The following is a 24,205-nucleotide window of genomic DNA, read 5'->3' as shown; positions in this document are numbered from 1 at the left end:
ATCAGAGCAGGAACATGATTGCAAAGCTCTGCTCTGTGACCACTCAGGGTCCCTCTTCCTCTGGATAATGTATGTCAGAGAGAGAGACAGTCCCTGCTGAACTCAGGAGTTCAGAGCTAGACTAGAGAATATTAATATGACCAAAGGTCTCACTCAGCAAGTGCTGACTCTGGGCAGGAACTGTCTCATGTGATCCTCAGCTCAGCCCTCCAACATGGCACTTTTGCTACCCCTATTTTACAGGTAAGGAAGCAGAAGCTCAGAGAGGTGAAATGACTTATGTAAGGTTACACAGGCTGGAAGGGACACAGCTGGGATTTAACACAGGCCATCTGGCTCCAGAGTCCATGCTCTGACCATGCCATCTTACTGCCCACTGTGGGCACCTGACACTTCACCAAACATTCATGCTCCTTCCTGGCATGAAACCACAGAGAGAGAAAATTACCTTCTCTACTGAAGCATTGCCCTCTCCAAGAATCCCATCCAATCCGTTCCTAAAATGAATGTCCTAATTCCTGCCTTAGGTATTAAGTAGGATAAGATATCCGCAGCACTATTTTTTCTCTTTCTATCATTATTTCAATTTTATAGATGAAATTCAGAGAGGAGTCATAGATGGAAAGGAAAAGAGCCAATAAAAGTAAATTTTGATATTTTTTTTCTAATTTCAAATTGAAAGCATATTCATGGTAAAAAAAAAAAGTGGAAATCTTTTTTTTGTTGTTGTTGTTTTTTCCTAAGGATTTTATTTATTTATTCGACAGAGATAGAGACAGCCAGCGAGAGAGGGAACACAAGCAGGGGGAGTGGGAGAGGAAGAAGCAGGCTCATAGCAGAGGAGCCTGATGTGGGACTCGATCCCATAACGCTGGGATCATGCCCTGAGCCGAAGGCAGACGCTTAACCGCTGTGCCACCCAGGCACCCCAAAAGTGGAAATCTTAACAGAGGAAAAATTCTGCACTCTGAATCTGACAACACTCTGGGGTTCTCCTGTCAGGATTTTCCGTGCATGTACATCCATATTTGTGGTGATGGAAACCAGATCAAATTATCCTTGGTATTCTGTAGGCTGCATTTTTCCATTTACAATAAAGCATGAGGAGCTTTCTGCCTCAGTAAACAGAGATCACCATCATGAGTTTTAATGGCTACGTGGTAGTCCACTGGATGGATGGACCGTAATTGATTTACTCTGTCTCAATTGTCAGGATCTGGGGGTGGTTGTTTTTAACACTCTACCTCACAAAATGCTCAGCACCTCTGCAAGGTAGGCTTTCTCAGGGCTTCCACTTGTGACTGTGCAGAATATGCACTGCACACCTGCAGAGGGCACTGTTCACATGAACAGTAGCACTAGGCTTTCCTGTGCCCATTGCAGATGAGGACCCTGAAACTCAGAGCCTGAAGTGGTTCACCCAAGGTCACACAGCTCATAGGTGGTACAGCCTGGCTCTAGCCTTTTCTGGTTCACCTTCCTGTGTTGCTTCTGGTACCCAGCAGGTAAATCTGCTTTGTGCCCCTGTTGGGCATGTGGGTCAGGCTAAGATTCTCCTTAGGAGCTTCTCTGCCATTTGGAGAAATTGCAAGTTGCAAGTGAATGTGTAGCCACCTCACCTTGCTCAGAAGGACCTGGGTTTGCTTTCTGATTAATGATTTTTGGACAATACCCAATTAAATGGCAGAATTTTCAGTGGGATGTCCCAGCATACCTGGAAACTGAGCCAGGAAGGCAACATGCACTTCTCACAGGGCTCAGATTTTTGTCATGCTATGATCCCACGCCTGAAATTTGTGGCACTTACCTACATGTCCCTTGGTCTGTTTCTGTGATACTTTCTGTCAGGTACTCTCTCCTAGAGGTTAAGGTTTTAGACAGCTTATAATTGGGTCTTGCTGTCTTATCCAGTCTTGATTATCTACATCTTTTAATCGTAGTATTTGTCTATTTTCATTTTGTAATTACTGATGTGGTTAAGTCCTAAATTCTGTTTTGAGGCAGAAAATGTCAGAATGATCATCGGAAGTGGAAAGTGTCAGATATGTGGTGGCAGGATTAAGCGATGCATTATTAACTCTAGGTAGACTTTGATGAGTTATGGATGTATATTGTTGGCCCAGCTGCTTAGAAAATAATAATAAGAGGTAGTGCTACAAAGCTGAGATGAAATATAGTTGAATATTTGTAAGACATCGATTAGCCCAGAAGAAGGCAAGAAAAACATGAACAGAGTAAACAAAAAATTTGGAAGGGACAAAAAGAAAACAAATATGAAATGGTAAACTTCCACCCACCCATATCAATAATTACATTAAATGCAAATGGGCCACATACTCCAAGTAAAAGGCAGAGATTATCATACTGAGTAAAAAAGCAAGACTCAACTATAAGCTTTCTAAAAAGAGACACACTTTAAAGATACAGAGAAAGTGTAAAACAAAGAGGAAAGCTATACTCTGTAAACAACAAGCATAAGAAAAGTAGGTTTTGGTATATTAATATTCAACAGAGTAGACTTCAAGTCAGAATATTACTAGAGATAACAGGGGAGGCACTTCATAATGTTAATAAAAGGGGCAATTCATTTGTAAGATATCTAATCTGTAATGTGTTTCTACCTAATGACAGACATTTAAAATACATGAAGCAAAAGCCGACAAACTAAAAGGAAAAATAGACAAACCCACAACCATAGTTGGAGATTTTAACATTCCTTGCTCACTAATGTTAAAACAACTATACAAAATATTGATAAAGATGTAGAGATCTGAACACTATCAACCGACTTGGCTTAATTGACATTTATAAAACACTGCACCAAACAACTGCAAAGTACAATTCTTTTCAAATGAACATGAAACATTCACATAGATGGGATGTAAATTGGGCCATAAATTAAATCTCAATAAATTTCAAAAGATTGAAATTACAATGTATATTCTCTGACTACCAATGAATTAAACTATCCATAATAGAAATTTATCTAGAAAGTCCTCAAGTATGTATAAATTAAGCAACACGTTTCTGAATATCCCATGGGTCAAAGAAAGTATTTCAAACTGCGTAGTGAAAATACAACATATCAAAATGTGTGGGATGCATTTAAAGTACTTACAGAGAAATTTATAACTTTGAATGCCTAATTAGAAAGAAGGATTTAAAGTAAAAAAAATTAAGTTTCTATCTGAAGAAGGTGTAAAAAAGAAGTATAAGTTAAACCCAAAGTAAGTAGAAACAAATTTATAAGGCATACACACAATACAATTCTAAAGCCAAAATTTGATATTAAAAGAGATAACAAAATTTATAATCCCCTAACAAAACTAGTCAAGGAAAAAAAGGAGAGGAAACACAAATTACTAATATCAGGAATGAAAGAGGAGGTATTCTACAGACATTAAAAATGAGAATAGGAAATATTATGAAAACTTCAAGCTAAAATATTTGGTAATGTACACGGACAAATATAATGTAATGGACAATCCCTTTAAAAATATAATTTACTCAAAATGACTCAAGAAGAAATAGAAATACTGAATAGCTCTATACTTTTAAAAGACATTGAATTCATTATCAAAAATGTTTCTACCAAGAAAACTTGAGGCCCTGATGGTTTCACTGGTGAATTCCACCAAACAGTTAAGAAAAAAATAATATCTGTCTTACATAGTCTTTTAAAAATTAGAGGAAACAAGACCTCTGAATATCTGAGTACTGTGACAGCTGTATAGCCACTTATATCCCAGTTTTCTCCCCAAACAAGAAAAGAACAAGAAGGGAAACTGTATTTTATACAAAACTATGTCCCTGCATAACTTAGAGACAGAAAATATTGAAGGTACAGATAACTCTAACAAAAAGAAAAATTATCAATCCCAGTGCACAATCCCTCCTGCTACCACCTATACTCTCACAGCTGGCAAGGCAAACTGAGAAAAACTGTGGGGGAGATAGAAGACAGAGAAGCTGGTAAAGGGACCTAAAAGTGATTTGGAGCAATCACCAGAAAGATTAAATCCACTTTAAGTCTGAAAATGCTGGAAAAGATCCAGACAGATCCCTTAGCAGGGACAACAGAGAAGGGATTCAGTGTGTGATTTAAAGGAGCAGGGACCATTTATAGGAACAGACACGATTTAGAGGAGACACCATTTGAAACACAGAACTTCTGGGGGAGAAAAGGCAAAAAGAATGGGAGAAGTACCCTTTGACAATTAGATGGTGAAGAGAAAACCAAAAAGAGATAAAGTCCTGCAAAACAAAAGAGAACTGTAAAATTAGGGTGTAGGAAGGGGAGATCATCCTCCCTCCACCATCAACACAAAACACTGCTAAAACTACCTGGACTTTGCCACACTGACAGAAGAGGGCACCATTAAGTTGGGGATTTTATAAAATGCCCAAGAACATGAATATGAACATGAGAGAAGTGAAGTCCATACAGAACTGCGGAAAACAGGAATAGAAATTCCCCACATATCAATGACCATGAAATCAATCATGAAATAGAGGAAAATTTTAAGTCAGCACTCCAGACAGAATTAAATATACCCAAACAAGCATCCGAGGATGTAGGGGGAAAAACACCTTGAACCTGGAATTTTAAAACTAACAAATGGGGGAAGGGGAGAACAGCAATAAATGAAGAGAAAGTTGATTGAACTCGGGAAGAAAAAATGAGAAAAAAGAAAGACGAAGCTATCTTAGAAATGAAGAATAAATTACAAAGTGTCCAAAGAGAATAGTCTCAATAAAGGGGCATTTTAAAAAGGAAAGAAAACAAGGAAGTAAATGAAAATGACATAAAGAAGTAAAAATGTAGAAACAGAAGACCAGCAAAGAAGAAAATATTCATATCATAGAGTCCCTGAAGAAGAAAAAGAGAACAATGAACAGAGTGATATTTAAAACTATAATCCAAGAAGACTTTTCAGAAACAGAAAAAGAGCTCAATCTATACATTGAAAGGACTTCTTAGGTACTAATGAAAATTCACCCAAATTGGTCAACTCCAAGACATTCTGGTAAGATACTAGCTTTCAAAAATAAAGATAAAATCCTCAAGGCTTCCAGCTGGAAAATATTAAATAAGTTACAAGGGCAAAAGAATTAGACGGGTATCACACTTTTCAAAACCAACACACAAAGAAAGAAAAATATGAAGCAGCATTTTTTTAAAAATTCACACAAAGAAGTGTGAATCAAGGCTATAGAAAATGTCAAGGCTATAGAAAAACCATTTTAAACAGAACTTTGAGACTTCTACATTCATCAGTGTTTTGGAGTAATCTACTAGTGTGAGCTTCATCCATACCAGTAATGACTGGGAAAACTTCAGAAAAAGGACTGATGGTAAGCACTTAAAAATATTTAAGTAAACATCTAAGACCAAAGCAAAGGTGGGAAAGAGGATAGAGGACTAATGTAGAAATATGATGTGTACTGTTAACAAAGTAGAAATCATTTGAACTAAAAGATGGAGAGAGAAGGCAAGAGGAAAATAGAAAAGGCTCATTGTTGTGTGGGCCTTAAGTGGTGTCAAATGATATGAGGTGGTGATGGGGGTGGGAAGACCTGGAAAGCCAGGCAGTAAAGGTTTAAATAAGAAAATAAGGGTGTAAGGACATTTTTAAAAGATGTAAATATAAAGGTAGTCACTAGAACAAAAACATAAACCTTCCTAAATACCAAAAAACATTTACAAATAAAAGAACAAAGAATACACAACTCATAGAGAAACATAACATATTTTGAAATACACATAACCATAAAATATTTTGTCAAAATATCAGTCATATTGATAAATGCGAATGGGCTTAACTCATCTATTAAAAAGATTTTCAATTTGCCTCACAAAATATGACCTATATATATATATGCTGCGTATATGAGAGATATATCTAGAACAAAGTGATTCGTAAAGACTAAAGGTATAGACAATGATAGCAACCCTGATATCAGTCAATTCAAGCCCCAAAGAGCAAAGCATTACAAAGGACATTTTTTTAATGGTAAAAGGTACAATTTGCAATAAAGATATAACACATAAAAATAAATACACCATATAACAGCGATAACCTTTATGAAGCAACACTGCAAGAGGTACAAGGAGACATAGATAGAAATAAACTAATAATATGAGAAAACTATACGAAACACATTTATCAGTAAAAGTGAAAGAATGAAAATTAATTACATCCTCTGTTCAGAAAACAACAACAAAGGAATGAATGAAATAATTATAGAAAAACAGATCTAATTAACAAATTAAAATTCTGGGTCTTTAAAAATGATAGCATACAAGTTACCATATTGCCAAGAAGAAAAAGATAATATACAAATAGTGAAATAAGAAATAATAAAGAAGAAATAACCATTGAAGCAGGAGACATTTTTCAAAATCACAAGAGACTGCTTTATAGTCTTCTCTACACATAAATTTGAAAACTTAGATGAAATGAATAGTTTCATAGGAAAATAGACTGCCACAATCAACTGCATTTGATTTAGAAAGCTTAACCCAGTAGACGAAGTTATTGAGGAACTACCCCACCAGCAAAACAACATAAAAAACAAAAACAACACTAGGTCCAAATGGTTTTTCAGATAATTCTATCAAATCTTCAAGGATCTGATAGTCCCAGTGCTCTATAAATTATTGCAGAGCATTGAAAGGGAAGGAAAACTTCTCAACTCCTTATATGAAGTATGTGTAACACTGGTACCTACACCAAATAGGGCAAAGAAACAAAACATCACTCATGCATATTGATGCAAAAATAGTAAATAAAATATTAGCAAACCCAAATCGAAAACATTAGAATCCAAAATCACATTAAGAAGGTAATATACCATGTCCAAGTTGGATTTACTCCTGGAATAATGCAGGGTTGGTTTAATGCTAAGAAATCCACAAATATCGTACACCATATTAAGAGCCCAAATGAAAGAAATTACAAAATTATCTTCATAGATATAAAAAAAAGTCTTTGAAAATATTTGATTTTTCATTCACAATATAAAAATAACCAAGTAAATGGATATTGAAGGGTATTTTTTAAATGGTAAATGTGTATGTGTGTGTGTATGTAAGTTTAAAAAAGCAAATATCTATAGTATCCTACCCATTGTGTAAGAAAGAAGGAGATATAAGAAAGCATGTCTCCTCATCCCACCTACAGGGGATGAGCGGACAAGGGATATAAAGAAGGGTGGAATTAAGTAAGGATGAGAAGGAAACAATACTTCTCTTAGTATGTTTTCATTAGCTCTGACTCTTAGAGACACATGGTAACAGTAATGTTTCACATAGCACCCAAAATAAACAGTTCCTTTTTGTGGATGGAATTAAAAGGGAATACAAACAGTAAGAAATGAACCTAACTGTATTATGCATGAATAATGTAACCATACTGAAGAGAATGGGAAAGATAAGACCTAACCTAAGTGAATTTCAGGAAATAGTATTTTGACTGTACACTATAAGGCTAAAAACAAAAATTACTGTACTATCCTCTTGTTTGGACAGGGGTATGGGTTTGTAATTCTGTAACTGTTGTATGTGTTTGTGAGGATTGAACAAACAAGTCAATGTAGATCATTAGAGACAGATTTTTCCCTGAGAAAGAAGTTATAAATAAGGAAAATGGAGAGGCTACAATGAACTGTATTAGAATTGGAGAATCAGGATAGACTCATGGGTTTAATATATATACAAATAGATATAGAAATATATATGTGTATGTATGTGTAGATATACATACTTATGTCTCCTAACTTTGTGTGCTGAGAGGGCCTGCAAGAAGTGATACTCCAGTAGCAATGAACATACCCAGAAGCCAGATCTTGGTTTCTGAACACCACTTTCCATGAAAGGAACCAGGGCTTCTTGGAGAAGCAGTTGATGCTAGTGCTGGGGCAAGACATGATGAAGCTGGAACATTTAGTGGTGCCAGAAAATAAAGAAGTGCTCAGAAAAAGGACGAAGGCATGTCAAAAGGACATAGGAACCAACCTGAAGAAGCTCTTAGTAGCAAAACCTAGAACAACTTGAATAGCAAAATAAATAATGATAATATTGGATTGTGATCCATAGAATGAACTGAATACCCAGGAGTCCATACTGAAATAAATAAAAATTGAATAAATAAATGAGTGTGAAGGGACGGCCCTTTCTTACAGAATAATTCTAATTAATAAATGTAGAAGGAATAAAGAAAATAGAAACCCGTGAGGCAAACACCACAGGAATAATTGTTGTAAGGAAGATCTACCAATGGATGCTAAAATCAGTGGGTATAAGTTTGACTTGAACTGGATATTTTCATAATCTCAAAGTATCCTCCCAAAGATATTTATCAATTATAAAGAGAAACATTTTGCAGTAGAGAAAACTAGCATTCACCAACTTAACCAAGTGATCGATGTGAGCATCACCAGTACTAAGGTTTATGGACATCAGGTACCCCTCCCAACATAATGCACTGAGAAGGATACAACATCACTTCTATGATGTTCTTGCTCCCCAAAAATGTATAATTTCTGTTTAATAATGAGAAAACATCAGACAAACCCACACTGAGGAACATTCTGCAAAAGAATGACCAGTACTCATCAAAAATATCAAGGTCATGAAAGACAAGACTGAGGAACTGTTGCAGATTGGAGGAGAGTAAACAAATACATCTACGAAGCGCAGTGTGGAATCTTGAATTGGATATTAGAACAGAAAAAAAAGGACATAAGGAGAAAAACTGGTAGATAATGAGAAAGGTCTGAAGTTTAATTAAGAGTATTGAGCACAAATGTTCATCTCCTGGCCACTAAATATGAATGCTGCCCCTCAAATCAGAAACAGAGCAAGGATGTATACTGTTTCTGCTTTTATTCCATATGGTACTAGAGTTCCTAGGGAGTGCAATAAAGCAAGAAAAATAAATAAAAATCATTAAGATTGGAAAGGAAGAATAAAAACTGTATTTATGCGTGAACATGATTGACCACTTAGAAAACCCTAAGAAAACCATACAAAAATTAAGTGAACATAGTGATGTCACAGGATAAAAAGACAATAAACAAAAAACCTATTGTATTTTTTGTATGCTAGCAACAAGTGGAAAATTTAAAACTTCTGCCCTTCACAAGGTATCATTAAGAAAGTGACAAGGCAAGCCACAGACTAGGAGAAAATATTAATAATACTTCTCTGATAATGGATTTGTATTCCAAATATATCAAGAATTCCCACAACTCAGTAAAAAGGAGACAACTCAATAAAAAGTGGGCGCACTCAACAAGGACTTTGCAAAAGATTTATGAATGGACAATGAAGATATGTGAAGACAACTCCACATCTGATAATATCAAGTGTTGGCACAGATGTGGAGCCACTGGAACCCTCAAACATTGCTGATAGGAAGGTAAAATGACAGCTACTTTGGAAATCGGTTTGTCATTTCTTAGAAAGTTAAACATATGTTACCATATGACCCAGCAATTCTACTCCTATATTTAGGGCAAAGCTAATATAAGGTGGAAAAAAATCAGATCAATGGTTGCCTGGAGCTAAGACAGGGAATGGGGATAGAGAGGCTACAGAGGGGCCCAAGGGAACAATAGAAATGTTCTATATCTTGAGTGTAGTTATCTGGGTATATGTATTTCAAAACTCATTGAACTGTACACTTTTAAAATGAGTGCTTATTGTAGGTAAATTAGACTTTCATAAGGTTGCTTTTAATTAAGGTGAAAAAAATAATAATCAGAGTTAATGTTTATTGAACATTTACCTTAAGTGCTTTCCATATTCTGCATCATCTTACTGAATTCTCAAAACCACTTTATTAGGTAGGACTTTATTATCCTGATTTTTCAGCTGAGGAAACAGATAGAGATCACAGTAAAGGACAAGGATTTGAACCCAGGCCATCTGACTGCAGAACCTATGCCCTTGACCACTGTGCTACAGGTCTAGAACATCAGGTATCTCTCCCCTGATATTAATAAAGCTCATCCTCAGGACATGCTAACCAAGCTTTCTATTTGGAGCAGCCAAAATAAGTGAGTGTGGACCCGGGAAATGAGGGGAGGAACCAAAGAAAGAGGCAGCCTGGGATAGAACGGCATTCGTCCAAGCCTGGACTCCTGCTACTGCTTGGAACCACCTGGTGCCTGGTCCTTGCCTCACCCTAGACTGACCTGATCAGAATCTCTGGGGTGGGCCCGAGAATCTGCATTATAATAAGCCACCACCCCCATGTCTGCCCCAGTGAGAACAGTAGAGACAGAACTGTGCAGAGAGAAGTCTGTGTGTCAGACCAACCTGGGTTTAAATCCTGACCCCTCCTGACCCTTTCTTAACTCTCTCTGTGCCTCAGCTGGCTCGTTCCCATAATGGACATCATAATAATACCAACTGTATAGGGTGGCTGGAAGATTTACATAATTTGAGGGAGAATTAGGCGTAGCACCTGGCACAAAGGAGGCACTGGATATATGATTGATTAAAATAAAAATTGAGTGAAGGACCAAGCTCCACCCAGCACTCCTCTCTCTCTCTCTCCTTCCTCTCCAGGCCCCGGCCTGGCCTTTATCGCTTACCCCAAGGCTGTCACCATGATGCCTCTCTCCCCACTGTGGGCCACCTTGTTCTTCATGATGCTCATCTTCCTGGGCTTGGACAGCCAGGTAAGGGGGATCCCAGGCTTGGGAGGGCAGGGAGACCAGATGCTATTCTTAGGATCGGCTCAGGGGCCTTACCAGCACCTGGATGCTGGTTGTGCCTGCTGTCCCCACCATGCTCTCGCAGCACACTCTGATCTCCACCATCACCCCCAGAAACACCTGTATGGGTCCTTGCACATCTTCCCAAACACACTTTTCCTTACCTGAAATTCCCAACTCCCAATCCAAGTTTTTAAAAAATTGCTAAATACTTGCATTCTGTGAAAATACTTCTGCCCAATAGCACCACCTAGCAAGCAGAAGAAATTCTCAGAGAGAGGGCTATGGTTAATGGTATCCAAGGGCTCTACCACCACGGGTCCTTGTCCCAGCCAAATCATGCAGGACACAGGAACACAGAAAAGTACCTTCTCCTTCCTTCCTCCATCTCTATGTTATGGCCCCCCAACATGCTCCAGGTGGCCACATGGGTCCCTTGGCACCACCATCAGCTGCCCATTGCCCCTCATCCCACCCGCCTGTTCTCTTCTCGTTGTTGGTAGGGCTCTCCCCACCCACCCTCCACTTGGCAGCCTGCCTTCCTCAGTGAAGAGTGTATAGTTAGAACTAGCAATTTATCTGCGAATATTTTCCTTTATCTCCCCAGAATGCATGCACTTCATCTTCTCACACTGTAAGACTCACCCCAGCCTGCCCTCCCAGCCCTCCTCCAGTCCTGTTCTTGATTTTCCAGTCAGAATCCCATGGTCTTCCGTCACTCTCCACTCTCTGAAATCTATACTTTTGCCTGCTGTTCCAGCACGGCAAAAGCCCCAGTGAACATCTTCCACCTAAAGCCAGTGGCTCTACCATCAGACTCCGTTGGCAAGGTGCTGTCCTCTACCCATGACCTTGTGCAAGTCGCTTAGCACCCAAGCCTCATGGACAGTGTGTCTGTCAACCCAGCCAAGTCCAATTTCCTCCCCTGGATGATTTCTCAGAAACTGCTAAGCCAAGCTGCTGAAGTACCAGGTGTTTCTGCTGATAATCTTCCCTTCCATTGTTGCAGGCAGAGGTCTCGGGAGGGATCGGCAGCTTGTGCGTGACAGTGACTGTCCTGCAGAGGGAGGTGGGGGCTGGGTGGGGCCTTAGCTCTGAGTCCCTGGGGGTGTTGAGCAGAGCCAGCACTCTGGCTGAGATGCTCTGTTAGCAAGGGGGACCTGGGGGCCTAGTGGGCACATGGCTATTCTGCTTACCCCCATGTGTGCTGCACTTTCCGTGCCTGGGCCACACCCTCCATTCTCTGTCACAGTAACCATATGGACTGGGGGCTGCTTTTATCATCCCCATTTTGCAGATGAAGAAACTGAGGCTGAGTGAGTTGCTGGAACATGCACCCAGGTTTTTGTGCCTCTTAGCCCACATGCTCTGATGTCTCTTCAATTTGGGTCCTGGATAAACAGCTTTCCCTGAGTCGCATCTTCTTCCTTTCCTGAGGACCCTGGAGGGGTCCAGCCCTGCAGTCCAGGAGGACTGCAGCCAGCCTTACAGTAGAGGCAGGGTAGCCCGGAGGCTAGGAGCCTGGGCTTTGGAGTCAGACAGGGCTGGGTTTGAGTTCCAAGTCCACAGCTTTTACCAGCTGTGTTGCTCTGGGCTAGTCACTTCACCTCTCTATGCTTGGTCCCTTTCTCTGCACAGTGAAGCTGGAAATAACCTTTCCTGAGGAGGTAGAAATGACTTGGAAAAGATATGGGGCCAAAAATGGCTCCAGGGAAGGGAATGTCTCCACATCCTGCATAATCAGCAAAGGAATCCCTTACTTCTTTTACTTCCCTCTGTCTTGGTGGTCCAGCACAGTGCTTAAAGCCCAGGCTCTGGAATAAGATTGCCTTGGTTCCTACCCAGGCTGTATCACTGAACACCTCTGTGTCCTCGGGCCGGTGGCTTACCTCCTACGCTTCCACGTCCTCACTTACAAAACAGGGATAGTAATAGTACTATAGAGATTAAATAAATCAATATTTGTTAACTGCTTAGAAACGAGCCTGGGTAACAACAAGCACCATGTATTTGCCATTATTTATTGTTATTTTTATTAATTTATCAAACCTTTTCTGAGCATCTCCTCTGTGCCACTGGGAATAGATGAAAATGGCATGGTTCCTACCCTCCAGGGTCCCACGTTGTAAGGAGATAGATATAAGCTCCACAGGCACCATGAAGTGAGGTGGGGGGTGGCCTGGGTATAGAGTAGAGGAAGGGTCTGTTCTGCCCAAGTTGGGGGCAAAGAGGAGCAGTCAGGAAAAGGCTTATGCAGGAGATCTGCCCACAGTGCTGGGAGAACCAGGGAGGGGGCCGATGGGTGTGTTGGGATATGCGGGCTAGGTGTTGATGCGTGAGTAGGAATAGAACGGATACCGTGTGTCTGGCCCAGCAGACAGTGGCTCGAGCTCTGCCGTCTTTAGCCTGCACAGTCTGGGCAGGCCCAGAGAGTCCCATAGCAGAAACAGAGGAGCTGGGTGTTAGCTCACCTCCCAGCAGAAGCAAAGGACAGGGGAATTCTCACAGTCCTAGAGAATGAGGGAATCAAACCCTGCTCACAGAGACTGACCAGAGCCTGCCCCTAGCCAAGCAATGAGCTCTCAGAACAGCTACAGAGACTCCCATCTTGCCTCCCAGACAGCATCTCATTTAAGTAGTTGACCCCAGAACAGGGTCCAGCACATAGGCACATGACAGGAAGCACGGGGGAGAAGGAGTACTAGCCTTCGAGTCAAGAGACCCTAGTTGAAGTCCTGACTCTGCCACTTCCTTGCTGAGCAACCTTGGGCAGGTTACTTCCCCTTGCTGAGCCTCAGTGTTCTCATCTGTTACATGGGTTTGCTGGAGTTCTGGAAGTGCCCGCATTGTTATTATTCTCGGGCCCTCTGTCAGTGTGAGTGTGGAAAGGAAGGTAAGGCCCAGTGGGAGGGAAGCCCAGGGGTTAGGCCTGTAGCACTTGTCCAGAGCTGGGAACACTAAGAACAGGGTTTCTCTCGGGCCCGACACCGTCCTATCTGCCTTGTCCAGTTTGTGTGCGTGGAAAGCCTCGTGACTGCTGTGGTGGACATGTACCCCAAGGTCTTCCGGAGGGGCTACCGGCGGGAGCTCCTCATCCTGGCTCTGTCCGTCGTCTCCTATTTTCTGGGCCTCGTGATGCTCACAGAGGTGAGTGATGTGGACACAAGTAAGCAACGTGAACATGGTAACACGAAGGTTAAGTGCCCGGGCTCTGGGTTAGGCAGGTCTGACGAAAATCCCAGTTCTGGGATTGGTCGTGTGACCCTGGCCAGGTCCAGTATTTCTCTAGGACTCATTTTCTTCTCTTTGTGGAGATCATTGGAAGTTCTCATGAAGCCCTGAACACGTCTTCACATGTGTGAATGCTCAGCTTACGGTCACCATGGTCGCTACCAGCGGGGAGTAAAACTCACAGAGAAGACTGGGGTTATCTGGTAGTCATCCACCCTTACAGTACTTCTGGGTGAAAGGGACAATGTCAGCTACAGACCCCTCAACTAGGTACTGCTCTTGGCCCAAAGTTCAGAGCAGGCTTTTCTGGAAGATCACTGAGAACAGACATGCATGAAGACATTTGGCACCTCAGGCACCGTGTGTCTGAGCCCCAGCCCCCCTTGTCTCCCATCTCCGCTGGGCCTGTGCGTGAGGAGGAGTTCACCATGACCCCCCACATTAAGACTCTCATGACACCATGTTTCTCTCCCCACCTGTAGCCATCCTGTCTAATAAGTACTTTTGCAAGTACCTTGGGAAGGTGAGATAGATATCTTTCTCCCCACACTGACAAAATTAATTAAAAAAAAAAAAACAGAAAACTGTTGCCTAGAGACAAGAAGAGGTTTTGTAAGAAACATGGAAAGACATGAGGGAACTCCAGTCCGTTGAAGCAGCGGAGGTGATACTGAGGTTGGTCTGTGGATCCTCTTCATCCCCTGCTTCTCAGCTCAAAGGGTGCCTCCTGCAAGGCTCCTCTGCTTTCCCTCCTCAAGCGCTTTGTTCCAGGCTCAGCCCAGCCTTTGTCCCGCCCTCAGTGACCTCTCCCGTTCACCTGTGTCTCCCTCACCAGGCCCCGAGGTCCATGAAGACAGGAGCTGGCCTTGCCCAGCTCTGTGCCCCTGGGGCCTGGCAGGGGGTGGACACTCAGGGCATGGTGGCCGGTGTTATTACTGCTCCTAGTCATTGTCACATTAATGGGAGTGATAATCAGCTCTGAGCAAATGAATGGTGCGGCACTTTCCGTTTCCATCTCTCCTTTCCCCACACGGGGAAACCAGCCCTGCAATGAGCAGGGCTTCATTAAGTGCTGATTAATTACACAAAGTAGAGTCCTTGTCACATACAAATTGGGGGGTTAATGTGATATGTTAACGAAGCTGATGGGAACAGGGCTACAAGAAGAGCAGGCATTGGCATGGGTGTCACTGACTTGGAGCAGGCTGGCGGAAGACCCTCCTGGACCTCTGGCCCTGGGTGCCCCCCCTTGCAGAGCCTCCATGCCCACCCTTCAACCTGAGGCCATGGATCTGCCCAGGGCTGCCTCATGGCCCCTGGGGCCCATGAGGAAAATAGTACTGTGCTGACCGTTAATCAGCAGACACTTGGGCTTCACAATTCAACCTTCTGCCTCCATACAGGAATATCTGTGAGTGATTGCACCAGAGAAGTTCAAATTGCCAAATGGGCCATGTCGGCCTCAGCTTTCACAGTAATTGCTTCCAGGATCTTCTCCCTCATTTATACACATTTAAAGCTCGGCTTTGGAGAAAAAATAGGCCACAGATTTCTTATCTTCCACCACGGCAGTGTGGTGGAGAATTAAGAGCATGGGCTATGCAGCAGGACCGCCTAGGTTCAATCCTCAGTCCCACGACTGGCTAGCTGGATGAACTGCAGTAAGCGTTCTCACTGCTCTGTGCCTCGGTTTCCCCTATGAATACTGAGGACAGCAGTTGTGCCTGCCTTGTAATTACACACACTGTAAGGATCAAGTGGACCGAGACATGGGAAGCAGTTAATCAGAACCTGGTACTTGGAGAGGGCTGCACGTGTACACGTGATGTTCATGGAAGGATACTCAGGAGAGCAGTTAGGAGCTTGGTCTGAGCTTTTAATTCAGAGGGCCAAGCGCATTCCTAGTCAGAGAGGAGCCTCAGACCTGCTCCTTACTCTTAGAGCTCTGAATATCCACCACATCCAGCACCAGCAGAAGGCCCTAGACCCGATATGTCCCAGAGATCCCCTTTGTCTCACCCCTGCTGTGTTCTTAAGAACATGAAGAGGTTGACAACAATTAAGAAGAGAAGGACTTCTCATGAAAATCTGGATTTCTGGCATCTCCTAGAAAAATCTGCAGATCTGGCCGCACACAGGCTGCCTCTCCCAGCAACTTTCAACCAGCGTTGTGTGGCCAAATGTGTGGCCAGTTAGCACCAGCCCCACCACTTCCTGGTGTCACACACCCGGCACACCTCTTTCCCTTGTGTTATCTGTCTGGCCCTCTGGGCATCGAGATGTTGCCCCAAATCCAGCTGAAGAGATGAGTGAGGAAACAAACAGTCCCAGCCGTGTGCAGTCTCAGAGGGTAGGAGGAGGCCTTGGAGGCCATGGGAGCACAGGCCAGAAGCTTAATTCCAAGTAAGTCCCTGTGGCAGATACAGGAGGCTGTCCAGGCTTTGTCCTTGCCTCTTACCTCCCCCAACCTAACCCTCCTTCCCTTTTCCACTTTATTTCTCCTACTCTTGACTGTGTTCCCTTAAGGGCTGTCATGGGTTATAAAGATTTTCTATGTAGATCCCAACCCTTCTGAGAGCTGCAGCTGGCTGCCCCTCCTCTGCCTGCCCAGACGCCATCCCTCCTTTTAGAACCCTTCCTGACCACCTAGGCCAGCTGACCTTATACCTCCCTGGCCTTTCCCTAAAGTCCATCATCACAGATGTATACACCATAGAGCTGGCCAACGTCATCCCTGCACCCCACAAAGATTGAGCACCTACTGTGCGCCAAGTCCTTGACCAGAAACAGGGACACAGCTGGGGACGAGCCATTCAGAGTCCCTCTCCCACAGGGCTCTCACTCCACACAATTCAGCTTGGATCTATTGGAGACCCACTTTGAGTCAGACCCCGTACTGGCAGGAGACACAGAGAACTGATGTGGGGGCCTCCCCAGCAGAAGCCCAGAGCTAACAGAGCAGCTGATGGGAAAACTTTTTTAAAAAACAGAATCCATAAAGTGTGCTACAGAGTCTAAGGAGAAGACAAGGCTGTCAGAGAGGGCTTCTTGGAGGAGTTGACATTTGAGCTGAGCTGTGAAGGAACTTACCAAGTAAAGAAGGAACAGCATGTGCAAAGGCACAGAGGCGAGACTGTCCCTTAGTTTGTTAGGGGGAAGCACGTGGAAGTCGGCCGGGAGGAAGGGGAGACAGGGTCAAGTGAGAGGGCTGCTCTGACTGGTAGGCTGACAGAAGCCAAGGGGCAAGGTTAGACCGTGGAGTGACATGATGGGTTTGCATGGCAGAAAGGTCCTAGTGAAAGCTGATGTGCGGAGGCCTGGAGAGGGTGAGGCTCAAGGCAAGGAGGCCAATGGGGAGGCTGTCAGAGCCAACAGGGAAAGGGGCTGAGGCTGCCCAACCTCCAGTCTCAGGTTTTCTGTGTTGTCTCTGGCCTTTGGGGAGCAGAGACAAGACAAACCTTCGCAAGCCCAGCAACCCCAGAGGGTGCTACCTTAAGGGGTGCCCAAGTGCAAAGGGTGTGTTTTGAGAGACTAGAAAGAAGCAGTCTGCTCTGGTGGAAGTGGCTCTTGGCTGATGGTAGCCACAGGGCCGAGCAGAGGGCCTTTCTGAGGCCAGCTGGCCGACCCTGCTCTCCCATGTGTCTTTGCATCCCTCCGTCCATGTATGTGTCCTCCCGCTCTGCAGGGCGGTATGTACATCTTCCAGCTCTTCGACTCCTATGCCGCCAGCGGGATGTGCCTTCTCTTTGTGGCCATCTTTGAGTGTGTCTGCATCGGCTGGGTGTATGGTAAGTAGAGGCTGGGCTCACCCACACCCCAGCAGCCTGTCATGGTGCCCAGCACGTGGATGGATGCCTGGGGCCCATGTGGGCTCAGAGCGCAGAGGCGACTGGTCTCCATCTGTATCCACCTCTTCCTTCTTCCCCTCAGGGGCTCAGCCTTTCACACCTGTCAGGAGAGCTTCTTGTTCTTATACCCCTGCAGCACAGGGAGGGGTTCCACACTCAGGCACTGTGACGTTGGGCCAGTGCCTCTGCCTTTGAGCCTCAGTTTCTCCATCTGTAAAATGGGGTAGTCCTCACCATGTTTCCAAATAGGAGATAGTGTGGGCAAAGCAGCCAGCACAGTGGCCGGCCCTCATTCAGCACCTGCCTTCTGGTCCTCCTATTTCCTAAACCGAATGAGTGGATGAGGATTGCTGGACTCAGTGATGATGGATAGTCCCACTGGGTGCATAGCTTGGGAACAGACCACCCAGCGGGCTGCCCCACTCATTAGCAGCCCAGCCAGGCTGTCCCCTTCAGAGCCCTGCCCCCTGCCCCCATGTAGGTCAGCCAGGCCTTGGCCCTGCCTCTCAAAGGGACCATCTTCCACCTTTCTCCCAGAAATGTTTCCTACTCACTGCTTCCTGGGCCTCATTGCCCAAGGTCAGGAAGGGTCTTCCCAGCATCGGACCAGAATTCCTTCTGCTGCAGTGTATTCTGAAAGCTCACATATGTAACATCTTGGTAGTTGTTAAGCGGTAAATAAGGTCCCTGCCGTCACTTGTCTGTCGGGCTGGGGAAAGCAAACATCCCTAGCCTCCCTCTGAGTCTTGTACAAAAATTCTCTGGGGTGTGTGTGCCTGTCTGTTTTATTCTGGACAGGAAGCAATCGCTTCTACGATAACATCGAAGACATGATTGGCTATCGGCCATTGTCGCTCATTAAATGGTGCTGGAAGCTTGTGACCCCCGGGATCTGTGCGGTAAGGGCCCTGCCAGAAGCTGCCTCCAGCCCACTCACCCACTTTCCCCTTCTAGCTCCACAAGCCTGGCCGAGGCTGAAACTGAGGAGGTGCTGGCTTCCTGGGAGACCCTCTGTGCATTCAGAGAGTCCAAGGCACCTGACAGCTTTCTAGGTTGGAGTCGTGGGGACAATTTCTGGGCTTGGCCAGGGAGGGGCCTCACTGGGATCCCAGTTCTGCCACCAGCTTGCTGTGTGACCATGAGCAAGTCCCCTCCTTTCTCAAAGCCTCAGATTCTGTACCTGCAAGCTAAGTGGCTGGGGCCCGCCTCCATGAGGGCAAAGGATCGTATGAGAGACAACGTTTAGCTTTGCTGTTAACAGAGAAAGCCAAAGAACTGAGGTAAAGTTGGAGCTCATGCTCTGCCCCTCAGGCCACACCTTGGAGAGGTCTTCGTGTTTAATAAACACAACCCCACTGCTCTTCACCCAGTTCTTGGCATTCAAAGTGTCTCAGAGCATCTTCACAGACCGTCGTGGTTCTGCAAAGGCCACTTTGAAAGCTGTCCCGAGAAGGAGCTAGAAAATTCCCGACCGGGCAGAGGCTGGGGATAAGGCTCCTGGGGTGGGAAGGGTCTCACAGCCCTGATGAGGTACTGGGATCTGTGGGAGTCTGTTCCCTGTGTGTCTGATGCTGACAAGCCAGCACAGGGCTCGCCCGTCCAGGGCTGTCACACGGCGGGGGGCGGGGGGAGGACGACACCCCTCGCCCTGCTTGTCTCCTGCGTGCAGGCCTGGGCCTGGGCCTGTCGCCGAAGCCTGGCCCCCAAGGACCTCTCCCCGTCTCTCGGCAGGGCATCTTTATCTTCTTCCTGGTCAAATACAAGCCTCTCAAGTACAACAACATCTATACCTACCCCACCTGGGGCTACAGCATCGGCTGGCTGATGGCCCTGTCCTCCATGCTCTGTATCCCACTCTGGATCTTCATCAAGTTGTGGAAGACAGAGGGGACGCTGCCTGAGGTGAGACAGCCCAGGTGGGGGGAGGGGTGGCGGGTTGGCGAGGACGGCTCCGAGGGCCCTGAAGCACGTAGGGGCCTGACTCTGCCCTGAGTTGGCTGAAGAGCGGGAGCAAGTCCGTGGGTCTTCTCCGAACAATGAGTGTGTGAGGAATGAGCCCTCACGTGTCTCCCAGGGAAGCCACGGCCAGCCCCTCCCTGGCAGGTTATCATTGTGTGAAGTCATCTCTGTGAGGCCTGGAGGGTGAGCCAGTTTCTCTGAGTGTCCTCATCTGTAAAATGGGAACACCAGCAGTTCTTGACTTCAAGAGGTTTTTATAAGGACTCGATGAGTTCGTAGAGGGAAAGCACTCAGACTGGGACCTGGAACAGAGTGACCAAGCGTTCGCTTTTACTGTTCTGTTAGTTCATGAAGGACCTCATCCCCAGGAGAGGGTCTGACATTTGGGGAACACCTGTTCTGTGTCGTCACCATGCTAGACTCTCTGCACGTATCTCCCTTAGTCCTCAGAGCAAACCAGGGTGCTGGCCTCATTTTCTGCCTCCAATAGGTAGAGAAACTGAAGCTCGGAGAAATGAAATCACTCAACCAAAAATGAGCGTCACACAGCCAAAACTTAGTGAACCCAATTTTTTAAATTGAGATATAATTGACATGTAACATTGTATTAGTTTTAGGTAACAACATAATGGTCTAATATTTATATGTATTGTGAAGTGATCACCACCTTAAGTCTAGTTAACATCCTCACCACACAGTGACAAATTTTTTTCTTGTCATGAGAACTTTTAAGATCTGTTGTCTTAGCAACTTTCAAATATACGGTACGGTATTATTATCTATAGTCACCATGTTGTGCATTACGTCGCCATGACTTATTTATTTTATAAGTGGAAGTCTGTATGTTTTGGCCCCCTTCACCCCATTTCACCCCCCCCCCCATCCCACTACCCCACCTCTGGCAACCACCAGTCTGTTCTTTGTATCTTTGAGCTCGGGTAGGTCTTGTTTGTTTGTTTATTTTGGTTCTGCATATAAGTAAGATCATACAGTATTTGTTCTTGTCTGGCTTATCTCACTTGAGCGTAATGCCCTCAAGGTCCATGAATGTTGTCACCATCAGCAGGATTTCCTTCTATTTTGTGGCTGAGTCATACATAGTCCATTGTGCGTACGGGCGTAACTTCTCTATCCCTTCATGCACTGATGGACACTGAGGCTACTGCCATGTCTTGGCTGCAGTGAACGTTGGAGGGGCTGTACCTACCTTGTCAAGTTAGTATATTCCTTTCCTTTAGATAAATAACAGAAGTGGAATTGCTGGATCATATGGTAATTCTATTTTTAATTTTTTGAGGAAACTTCATACTAATTTCCATAGTAGATACCAAGTTTTTTAAAAACAATTTTATTAAAGTTTGTTTTATGTATCCTAAAATTCGCCCACTTGGGGTATACAATTCAGTGATTTTTGTAGTAACTTTCTTTGTTCTGCATATTACAATCATCCCCATGAATCAGCTTTAAAACATGTCTGTCACCCTAATAAGGTGACACTCCTGCCCATTCACAGTTTACCCCGTTCCCACCCCAGACACCTCACACCCCCTTTCTGTCTCTGTGGATTTCCCATCAGCAGTGCTGCATGTGGTCCCTTGGTGGCTGGTAGAGTTATAAGCCACACCATCCTACTCCAGAGCATTCGCCAGCTCTTTACCCTCTTTTCCCACCTGCTGGCACATCAGATGGTTTGAGTCAATTTCTCACTCATTTAGCAAACTGCTGTGTGCCAGACACTGTTCTGTTTACAAACACTACACCACTTAATCCTCATAGCGGTCCTGTGAGGTGGAGGCTCTTATTGCCCCCACTTCACAGATAAGGAAGCTGAAGCACAGAGAAGTGAAGCAACTTGTCCAAGGGCACACAGCCTCAGAGTGGCAGAGCAGAAGCTCTGAGCTCTCATCACCTGAGTTTTGCTGTCTCCTTCCTCTGCTGGGACTGGCTATGCTCCACTGCGGGGCCCTGTCTCTGCTCCACTGCCACCCCAGAGATCTCAGGGGTTCACCTTTCTCTCCCAGAACAAGGCCAAAGGGAGATGGGAGTGGATGTGTGTGCAAACATCCACATGTGAGTGCAAGCTCAGAGTCGGCTTCACCCAGCCTGCCTGCCCACCGGAGGGCCTAAGTTCCAGAAAAAAGCCACATGTCCAGCCAGAAAGACCAAGCCAAGAGGGAAAGTCTCTTTCTCAAGCCTGCTCATGCCCCCTGAGAAAGTTTCCTTGGCTCTCGCAGGGAATGTAGGTCAAGGGCAGTCAGTTCTGATCTGGAACCAAACCATGTCCTTGGTCCCTGCAGGCCCCTGCCCAGACTTTCAGTGGCCTTTGGTATTCAGGAATGCCCAGTGTCCCCTTGCGAATCCTCCAGAGCTTCGCTCAGGCCTGGCATGGAGGGACAGAGGGTAGGCAGGTGGAAGGAGAGGCTACTTTCCTGAGCTGCTTCCATCTCTCTAAGCCCACGCACCTGCCTCCACCAAGAGCAAGCTTTATTAACGACAGCAAACCTGATTTCCAGGCCTTCCTTACTGAGAAACTTGTGCCAGTTAGTTCACCTCCCCCTGTTTCCAGAAGGTTCTGCCAGCTGACAGGAAGGTTCTGGAAGGAAAAATGGGGTCAGTTGTACTTACCTGAGAAGATGCAGAATCTGTGCTCATCTGTGGCAAGGTCAACACAACTGAGCCTCGTGTTAATCTTAGGAGGCAGGCACCCTTGTTCTCCTTTGACAGATGAGGACACTGAGGCACAGAGAGCTTAAGTTTCTTGCCCCGGTGAAGTGACAGAGCTGGGATTCAAACCCAAGTGCCCAGCTCTGAAGCCCATGCTCTCAGTCCTGTCCTGTTGTGGCGTCTGGCACACAGATGGTGTTCAGCATGGGGGAACTGGCCTGTTAATCCCACCTGTGCATTGTACAGAGTCAGCCTCTTAGGCATGGCAGCATCTGGAAGAGAAGAGAGAACCTTGATCATGAAAAAGCAGACCTCCAAAAGTGTTTGCAGCCTTCCTATGGAAAAGATTTATGCCCAGAAAAGACCTCCCAAATCCTGGTCCAGTGCCTTCCCCTGATGGACCCTGCAGAGTATATGTGAACCTGAGGTGTGGGGCCCCAGGCAGCACCGTGGCATCAGAAGCCTGCATCGGGAGTCTGCCTGTGACCTCTGCTCCCTCCTTGGTACAGTAGGCATGACAGCCACACCATCCGTGCCCAGCCCAATGCTGACAACTTTGAAGGTAGCATGGGGCCATGGCTGTGCTAATATTCCCATCTTCACACATGGCCCAAGGAGCATGCGGCACATGCCACAGTGACCCCATGATGACATCCCTTTTGTGGGAAACATACCCATGTATCTGGCAATCACAGAAACAGCCCTAGAGGTGCTGTAGCTCCCTCCTGCAACACCTTTCTCGGGCCAGCACTGTTCTCCCATTCCACAGAAGAGAAAAATGCAGCTCCTAGAGGTTAGGTGAGCTGCCTAACAGAGCTAGTGAGTGGCTGAGCAGAGATTCAAAGCCCAGCTGCTCTGTCTGCACTGGAGGAAGGGATGAGGCAGTCAGCCCCAATGACACCCACAGTAGGCCAGGGACAATTCTAAGCACTTCTGCAAGCCATTTCGTCACTCCTCAGCAAACCCCAGGAGTGGGTACCTCTGTGGTCCCCATTTTCCAGAGGAAAGTGAGACCCAGGGAGGTCAGTTCATCCTGCAGAACAGAGCTCTAAGTGACAGTGAGGAGGCCCAGACCTCAGTCTTGCTGGCTCCATGGCCCGCAGTGTCTACCGGTACAGTTGGGAGAGGCCGAGCCAGGCGCCCAGACCCTGGCAGTCCCTCTCAGACAGTTCTTCTCTCCAATCACATAGAAATTCCGGAAGTTGACCATCCCCAGCGCAGATCTGAAAATGCGGGGCAAGCTTGGGGCAGGCCTACGGACGGTGACGGTTAATGACTGTGACGCCAAACTCAAGGGCGATGGGACCATTGCAGCCATCACAGAGAAGGAGACACACTTCTGAGCCACACCTGCCACCTCGGATGCCTCTCCTTCCTTCCCTCCCCCGACCCCGTGTGTATAAATGAATACCTGAGACACGTACTTCACCTAATGATAGAGGCTTGCTCGTTTTGCACAGGATTTATTAACAAGTTAATTTTAAGGTGGCCATGTACACTCTGGTTTAAAGTCCCATTCCCCTCCTTGCCCCCAGTTATCATGTAAGTAACATTATGAAGAGATAATACTGTACAGGGACTAGCAGAATCTTCTGTGCTAGGACGGTTTTAACCAATGTTTTCTAGGGGTTAGGGAGAAGTTGTATCATATGGTCAAACTTTTATACTTGGGCTGTGGGGCAGGTGGGGTGGGAGTGATGCCTGATCTCTGTCAGCCTTTTAGCCGACCAGTCCATGTCCCCTGTTCGTCCCTGAACATTGCAGCTGCCCCTCCTTCA

The 24,205-nt window shown here is 45.3% G+C and overlaps 1 protein-coding gene across 1 annotated transcript in view; it reads left to right on the top strand.

The window, feature by feature from the left end:
* The window catches only part of SLC6A11 (solute carrier family 6 member 11), a 123,888-nt gene extending 100,118 nt beyond the window's left edge, over positions 1-23,770 (top strand). Inside the window, exons 9-14 of the mRNA XM_040628449.1 lie at positions 10,577-10,689; positions 13,735-13,872; positions 17,642-17,744; positions 18,603-18,703; positions 19,536-19,706; positions 23,618-23,770. Coding sequence (XP_040484383.1) covers positions 10,577-10,689; positions 13,735-13,872; positions 17,642-17,744; positions 18,603-18,703; positions 19,536-19,706; positions 23,618-23,770 — 779 coding nt within the window. The remainder of the gene's footprint in view (positions 1-10,576; positions 10,690-13,734; positions 13,873-17,641; positions 17,745-18,602; positions 18,704-19,535; positions 19,707-23,617) is intronic.
* The last annotated feature ends 435 nt before the right edge of the window (positions 23,771-24,205 follow it).

The sequence above is a fragment of the Ursus maritimus genome, unplaced genomic scaffold (assembly GCF_017311325.1).
Source record: "Ursus maritimus isolate PB19 unplaced genomic scaffold, ASM1731132v1 scaffold_14, whole genome shotgun sequence".
In the NCBI taxonomy this organism is placed as follows: Eukaryota; Metazoa; Chordata; class Mammalia; order Carnivora; family Ursidae; genus Ursus; species Ursus maritimus.
Note: the sequence above shows the minus strand (reverse complement) of the source record. Positions and strands in the feature narration are given on the sequence as shown.